Source organism: Enoplosus armatus, chromosome 5 (genome assembly GCF_043641665.1).
Source record: "Enoplosus armatus isolate fEnoArm2 chromosome 5, fEnoArm2.hap1, whole genome shotgun sequence".
Classification (NCBI taxonomy): domain Eukaryota; kingdom Metazoa; phylum Chordata; class Actinopteri; order Centrarchiformes; family Enoplosidae; genus Enoplosus; species Enoplosus armatus.
Genome location: NC_092184.1, coordinates 18,378,648 through 18,386,704, shown reverse-complemented (window position 1 = coordinate 18,386,704; position 8,057 = coordinate 18,378,648). Strand labels below are relative to the sequence as shown.

The 8,057-nt window shown below is 40.6% G+C and overlaps 1 protein-coding gene across 2 annotated transcripts; it reads left to right on the top strand.

The window, feature by feature from the left end:
- Positions 1-416: 416 nt before the first annotated feature.
- Positions 417-8,057, top strand: taf15 (TAF15 RNA polymerase II, TATA box binding protein (TBP)-associated factor). 2 transcript variants are annotated; one of them, XM_070905635.1, is made up of 16 exons: positions 417-546; positions 1,325-1,349; positions 1,486-1,522; positions 1,634-1,715; positions 1,890-1,947; positions 2,123-2,262; positions 2,370-2,544; positions 4,289-4,323; positions 4,880-4,912; positions 5,333-5,442; positions 5,760-5,889; positions 5,973-6,092; positions 6,174-6,243; positions 6,330-6,412; positions 6,643-6,778; positions 7,609-8,057. In XM_070905635.1, the coding sequence occupies exons 1-16, from the start codon at positions 537-539 to the stop codon at positions 7,646-7,648; spliced, it is 1,284 nt and encodes a 427-aa protein (XP_070761736.1). In that variant the 5' UTR covers positions 417-536; the 3' UTR covers positions 7,649-8,057. The 2 variants fall into 2 exon arrangements, with proteins under 2 accessions (XP_070761736.1, XP_070761737.1); XM_070905636.1 differs by lacking the exons at positions 417-546; positions 1,325-1,349; positions 1,486-1,522; positions 4,289-4,323 and having other exon boundaries at positions 1,638-1,715.

Below are 8,057 nucleotides of genomic sequence, written 5' to 3'. Positions count from 1 at the left end.
CACTGAATCCCCTCAAATCTGTTATATATATATATATATGGTATATATATATATATATATATATATATATATATATATATATATATATATATATATATATTGAATAAAAGGAGAAAATAAACAATTAGAAGTATATATATATATATATACACTTCTAATTGTTTATTTTCTCCTTTTATTCAATCAATAAAGACTTATCTTAAATTATCCTATCTTATCTCTATGATATATACATGTAAAGCTCTCATTGAGGCAGATCCTCTTATCGTTTTTAATCTGATTTCTTTCTTTTTTTCCCCAGATTTTCACTCTTTCCTCATTAACACTCTGAAACGGTAGGTGGCGATATAATAAATTAGCTTTGAATGCTAGCAGCCCGTTCAAACAGGTAGAAGAAGAAGCTGCATAAGGGAAGTTCCGCAGTGTGTTCGGCTCAATTCTGTGGCGCTGCGTAGATGTCAACCAGGGTTTTTATCAGCTAATCAGAAGAAACAGACTTCATTGTTTTTTTAAAACTATATATATAACGTCACAAAATGGCCACTGGTAAGACAATGTGTGTTTTTATTGTTTGCTTGTGTTGATTTTGTATGGGTAATGAAAAGTGGGTCAAACAGCATTGAAGCTAATTTAGCGGACAACCGCGAGGCCAGAAGACGGGCTCCGTCTATTTCATGGAACATAGCGGTTAGCTCATATTTCCTTAGCGTAGCCAAGTTAGCTTTATTGGCCATTTGAGTAACCTTCTTTTCTAAGATAACTTTGTGATCGCACCTATATACATAACTGTATGTCCTCAATAATGGCGTAACGTCAGTACACGTAAATATTGCAGACTGAGCAGGGCCTTGTCGCGGCTCGCCAACTTAGCCCATGTTGTCTGTCTGCTAGCGAACATGAATGCGTCTTTGTTTATACCGATGCTATTCATTCCCTGCTGAACGAGAAGCACTTGCTCCACTTGGACAAATGTAGTTTTTTTTTAATAAACAAATTGGCATAATTCACATATAAACTGTTTGTTATGAAGTAAACTGTGTCGAGGATGGACAGTATTTATAAATATGTGGTAGCTTGTCCCTTTTCAAGATTTAGCCCAAGCCAAGACCAAATTGACCGCCATTTTTACTGGCGTGGTGAAGGGCCTATTTGCGTATAGCTAACTTAGCAGTCCTACTCAAGTAACCACCTCTTGCTTTCAGGCTAGTAGTGCACCATTAGCTGCTTAGTCATGATCTTTAACACACTGTTCAGCAAATACACTGCAGTTTATCCGAGCAACCTTTTGTACTTACGTTAAACCCCTGATTTACGTCTCTTTCAGATTCGGGCTACGGTGGTTCACAAAGGTAATGCACAAATAAACAAGCCTCACACCGAAAAACTATTGTAGACATTCTTATTCAAAGCTTGTTTAAAATAAATGAACAAGTTTTTGAATTCACCTAAAACCGGAATCTTACTGCTTTTCTCATGTGTCTGTAGCTATGGATCGTATGGCGGTCAGCAGGGTGGTGGACAGGTGAGTCCCTTCCCCAAATTACTATGAGTCTGTTAGCTGTAAGCATTGTAATTATAAATCAGCTTTTACTTTATTGATTATAAGCTGTCTAACTGTTTATTTTCTGGGTAGCCGGGTTATGGTCAAGGAAATGGCAGTGGCTCTTATGGGGGACAAAGTTACAGTGGCTATGGACAGCAAGGCGCTACACAAGGTATAGTAAATGTCTATTTTAATAGAAGACATTTGCAGAACAGCAGATATTAGACAAACCACTGTACATTGCAAGGATGCCTCTATACTTAAGACAATTCATTAAACAGATTGGTTTGAAATAAATTAGTTTCTTTCTGAATTTCTTATTGACTCATGTCTTGAATTTTGACAGATGGTTTTGGCCAGTCTCAGCAACCGAGCTATGAAGGTTATGGACAGGAATCATCTGGGTAAGACTGTTTTGTCTGTGCAGCTTGATTCTCTCTTACCTTCTGCACCCCTTAATGGCTTAGTAACATTAAGCTGTAAAGTATTTATTTCCATTTCTTGATTTTTACCTGCTTGAAAGCAACTCATTGATGGATTCAAATATTTGACATCTAACTAATAATTTACCACTTAAAGGTATAGCGACAAGACGTCTTCTTATGGGCAGCAAGGCTCCTATAGTGGCCAGGGGCAAGGTGCAGACAACTATGGACAGCAGAGCTCGTATAGTAGCCAAGGGCAAGGAGGTGGCGGCGGCTATGGAAGATGGAGTGAAGGTACAAATAATGTTACTATAAATACTTCATCTGCATTCTGTAAGCACCTATAAAGGTGACCCAAATGTGCCATCATGTGGGTACTCAGTAAATCTTCTTTGCACCAGGTGAAAGTGGTGGTCAGGGTGGGAGGTTTGGACGTGACCAAGGAGACCGTTCAGAAGGAGGCGACTACAGAGGCCGAGGCCGTGGTAGCTATGACCGTGGCGGTTATGACCGCAGTAGTGGATACGACCGTAGTGGATACGACCGTGGAGGAAGAGGTGGACCACCTGGTATGGGGTAAGTTGCATAGTGCCACTGCCCCCAAGGTACCTCTATACACTGTGAAATATGAGACATCCACGACTTGTTGTCACTCAACACATCATCACTCATCAACTACAAACCATCCACATAGATGATTTTCACCACTCATCTGCTTTGTGCTACAGATCCCCAAACTCTGGTAATTTTTTTCCAAAACCTGATTCCTCCAAAGTTGTCACAGATCACATAAGTAATGTTCTGCATTGTGCTCCAGGTACCTGAACCTTGTCAGATTTGTATTTTTTCCAAAACCAGATTCACCTGAAGTTTTTACACAAGGGACATGCTGGTGTTAAATCCACATTGCTGTTAAGATCAAGTGACGGGTACTCACACTCACAAGTGGTGGTTAGAGAAGAGTTGTTTGATCCACTGAGGATCCACTCGTTATCACTGGGGTCTTAAGTAAAGGAATGGAGACTGAACATGCCTGCACAAACAGGAGCTTTAAAGGCACCCAGAGACCCGGTTGTGCAACCCATATAATCCCAGACATTGGGACACGTTAAGTCCATTCTGCAACAGAACGGTCGACAATTCTTCTATCAGCAAGGGACACCTTGTGTCATTTTCCGAGGCTGTGTACTGCAATATTAACATATTGAGGAAAAACAAGCTCTTCCTAAACAGATGGTTCTGATAGTGCTTTCTTAAGCATGAAAGACCTGTGCTCCACACTGAGATGCATACTACGATAAACCATCTTTTTCACCATTGTAAATGGGCCCTTTCCCCTTTTTTTAGGACTTCGGGAAAAGTAGTACTTCTCAGTCTTTGAAGAGATGTTTCTGAGGAGAGGAAAAGAATATGCATTTGGAATTTATTTTTAGAGACTGACTTTGGTACAATCTTAGAAGGTCCACATGTTGGTCCACAAGGTAACATTGTGAAGCCAACTGGCACAACAATGTCTTGTTTACCGTTTGTTCTACATTATACTGTGTGTGCGTGTGTATTTATATATACATATCCTTAAGCCAGACATCTTGTCATTTGACCTTGATCCAAACAGAGTGAGGATTTTTTGTTTAAAATCAAAGTTAAATCTCCAGCAGCCATACTTTTTCAGTTGCCAGAAACCCAATCTTGGTGTGTTTCTTGTGCTCAGAGGACCACATAGTAGTTTTTGAACAATGGAAACTCTACTGATGCCCTTAGACCTGGAGCCACATCTTCAGCTGCTTCACATTCAACAGGTTTCATTCAAGTGTTGTGTAATTGACAATGGCGAACATGTGTGTTGTGTTAACATGGATCTACATTTTATACTACAGGTGTTCAGAGTGATTGAACTAAAACTTGGACCTCAGTTAAAGGATCTCATTAACGCACTCAGTGGAAGATTGCTTATCAGTTGCTACACCCCTTCACTCCAATTTGGCTGCACATGTTAAAAAAACATTCAGCTGGTTTTCCAGCTCTTGGTATCCAATCTGGTCATGTAAAAAGAGAGATTACCAAATTCTTTGTAAATGGTGACCCAGTGACATGTAATAATTGTCTTCACCCGTCTACCTGATTGTTCAGTCAGAGCTTGCCTAGTCGTCTGTTCATTGATCTCTAATAATGTCAAAGACTAACAAATTCCTCGTGTGAGACATTTCCACCATAGTCGCACACCCTGGCAGGAGTGCATACTGATGGGGATGTAGGGGAGCTTTGAGCTCTCAGTTGGGACAAAGGAAAAGCCATCATATCTCCAATTTTTCCTCTGCAGAGGTGGTGACCGTGGTGGCTACAAAAATTACGGTGGTAAGTGACGAGCATCAGAACTGTGTCGGTGGGGGAGGAAAGAACTTGAGTTAGCAAAAAGAAAAGAGAGGGGGATTTAAAAAAAAAAAACAAAGTGAATGCCACCATTTTCATGTCCAGATCCCAAGGGACTCCACCTATTATTCTTAGCAGGATTTCTCATAAATCACTTCAGATATGGTAAAGAACATGGAGCCTGAGTTGTAAAATAATGGTATTGTTGCATGAAGACGAGGGCTGATTGTAAATGACAGAGGTGTTCCCAGGACGAAGAAGGAAAACTTTCTAAAACTGGAGACATTTTGGTGGTTTTCATTTCTGGTGTAAGCTCAAAAGAAAAAGCAGAACACTTCTGTTCTTGTTGCAAGGTGTTGGTATGCGGTGCAACGGTATGAAAACACCCATCAGAGAGCTGTAAACATGGACATTTTGTTTAATTTTTTTTGTATCATTATGCATTGATAGGGATGAAGTTAATAATAATTTGTGTGAAACAGCGGACAGTTAATGATTCCTTGCTCAAGTCTTCTCTTCCATCCTCTCCTCTGTTTTACAGGTGCTCGAGACTACAGCTCAAGGGATGAACCAGGTGAGTCTGTCTTTGAGCCTCACATGATTTAAATAACGAAAATTGCTTGATGGCACACATGCCAGTTGTAATGAGTTTGATGTACCCTTCATAACTTTGATTTCCTTGTAGCATTAATGTATTTAAATGTGTAAAATTTGACAAAACCATTAAGTTATTCAGATATGGCTTGTAATAAGCTGAATGTGGATATTCCCAAAATTTCAGATCGATTTTTGATGACTTATTTGTAGAGAGATGGATGGATGGATGGATGGATAGATAGCTATCTCAATGAGTTGCCATGGTTTCCCATAAAGATGGCATTAATTATGATATCCTACAATTCACTTATAGTGTATGTGTGAATCTGTAAATCTCCCTGAATGATCTGCATTTCTGAGATCATCGCTGACACCTTCTCTCTGTTCTCTTCCTCAGCTGGTGAGCAGGACAACTCTGACAACAACACCATTTTTGTCCAGGGACTCGGAGAAGATGCCACAGTTCAGGAAGTTGGCGACTTCTTCAAGCAAATTGGTATCATCAAGGTACAGAATTAGTTTCTTGGCTCATTCGCTAAGTTTCTTTTGGTTGACTAAATTACATGGCAACTTGCACCTTAATGACTTGATTAAACAGCTAATGTCTGTCGTATTAGTGCGATGTCAATATCACAAAATGGACATCATGAAAATTGTGTCCTTGATATTCTTCAGTTTGGTTTGTTGTAACTTTCTCCTTTAAGATTTAGTTGAGTGTTAGCTTGTTCTTTTGTGAATACCTGGTCGCTCACCCAAACAGGTGTAGAAATTAAGGAATCCTAACATAAGCGCTGAAAATCCGGTGTACATTTTGTGCTTTTTAGGTGAACAAGAAGACAGGCCAGCTAATGATCAACATCTACTCTGACAAGGCCACCGGTCGGCCAAAGGGAGAAGCTACAGTGTCATTTGATGACCCGCCCTCTGCCAAAGCCGCTATTGATTGGTTTGATGGTAATAGCGCCGGCGTGTCTTTCATATTCTCCAATCATACTCGCATCAGACAGTGTCCCTCCAACTTTGTCTTTTCATTTCAGGCAAGGAGTTCCAAGGCAAACCCATCAAAGTATCATTTGCAACTCGCAGAGCTGAGTTCACACAGAGAGGAGGAGGAGGAGGAGGAGGCGGAGGTGGTGGAAGAGGGGGACGAGGAGGAGGTGGGTATTGATTGAGCTGGCCCGGGGCTCAAGTAGCAAATATGTCAAATATCTAGTTTTGACAAATTGTTGTGTTGTTAGGTTTCAGAGGTCGTGGAGGTGGAGGACCCAACTTTGACATTAAGGGAGGAGACTGGCCATGTCCCAACAGGTTTGTATGATAGCATTTCAAGATTTTATGTTATGAATTTTTGTTTTGTTTTGTATGTATAAAATGTCTGATTTCTCTGTCCTCAGCTCTTGTGGCAACATGAATTTTGCACGGCGGCAAGAGTGTAACAAGTGTGGCACACCCAAACCAGGAGACGGAGGATTTGGAGGTGAGCACTTTTAACTTGATTTCAATACTGGAGAATGTTGTTCCAGAGCTTCACTACGATCTGCTCATATTACATGCAGGATTGAAAATAACACTCACAAAGATACAGTGTAAGTTAAGTTTTAAACCAGAAAAGCTACTTGTTTGAAGAAACGTGTTGTAGGCTTTTTGTAGACTGTAGACGATTTGCCCTCCTTGTTTTGCTGACATCATTGTTGTGACTGTCTGCAGATCGTGGAGGCAGAGGCGGTTTCGGCGGTGACAGAGGTGGTGGCTTCAGAGGTCGTGGAGGTTTCCGTGGGGGAGACCGTGGAGGCTACGGAGGAGGTGGCGGAGGATTCGGAGGGGGCTACAAAATGGGAGGAAGGTTGGTTAAAGGCTTTTTTTTTTTTTTGCACTGTAGACATTTTCCATGTAAGCTCAGCTTCTCCGAGATGATACCTGCGTCATCTGCAGGCCTCTGCTGATGTAGTTTGATTGCATGACCAGAAGAGGGCGTAGCCTGCCTTAGATTAATGCACAAATTCTGAATCTGTAAATAAGACATGCTGTGTCCCAATTTATACAGTATGTACTAAAGGACCAATCTTGATAGTATACTGTTTTACACAAGAAACCCACATACTGTTTTATACTCATGAGAAATTGTGTAATGCTTGAGCTGTTGGACATTAAAACACCACAGTTTGTACTTGAACTTAAAGAGAAAGCAAAACCTTTTTTTCCTGAACATTAACGTTTAATTTTTGTTTACTGTGCTGTGTTTCACCACCATCTACATTTTTTTTTTTAATTGTGCACACTAATTGGAGTAACTTAAATGTGTCACTTTTCTAGTGTGAACACTTCATATCAAGTTGTTCTATCAGTAAAGCAAAGAGCCATTTTAAGTCCCTGCTTAAGAGTCCAAGTTGTGAAGTCTAGATATTCATGCTACACCCTCCACTTGGTGTTTTTGCGCCCCTTGAAGGTCTTGGGTGTTTGCATATTTTGATATATTACAGCTCACTGAAGGCGGAGTGCTGCGTTAAGGTCGTTAAAGGAAGGACAGTCTCCTTTTTTATTGAAGCAAATGTAATTCATGAATGATAATAACTGACACCATATTTCACCCTCCTCAATTCAATGACAAAAGTGGGTGTTGGTCTTTTTTAAAATACAGCTGGTAATGGACATCTTTTCGTCTTTTCCCTGCAGAGGTGAACGCAGAGACGACAGAAGAGAACGGCCATACTAAGTGTTCAGCAGATGGAAACCATTCCAGCCCTTGAGTTCACCACGGAGGGAGGGTTTAGTTTGGGAAAACTGGGGGGGGGGGGGGGGGGGGGTGTAAGGATCGGGGAAGGTGACGGATCAGACATTCTGATTTGTGTACCTTTTTTTTGTAGCTGGTGCATCCCAACTATTGCTGTTAATGTGCGAGTGAGGGGAAGGATGTGTTGAGCTACTGTGAAGGGACTTTGGGGCTGATTGGCACTGTTGGCATGTTCTCAAATGGTTTTTTCCCCCCCTGCTTTTTTTGTTTTATTTCACTGTACATCTTTTTAATTTCTCAGATTCTAGTTGCAGATGTTTTGTGAGGTACTTCGTACCTTTTTTTTTTTTTTGTTTTGTTTTGTATGAACGGAATAAAATGTTTTACTTGG

What these genes read in the sequence shown, in the direction of transcription:
- taf15 (XM_070905635.1), top strand. An exon ending in TATGGACAGGAATCATCTGG is followed by an intron (nt 1,948 to 2,122) that starts GTAAGACTGTTT and finishes TACCACTTAAAG; the next exon opens with GTATAGCGACAAGACGTCTT. An exon ending in GACTGGCCATGTCCCAACAG is followed by an intron (nt 6,244 to 6,329) that starts GTTTGTATGATA and finishes CTCTGTCCTCAG; the next exon opens with CTCTTGTGGCAACATGAATT.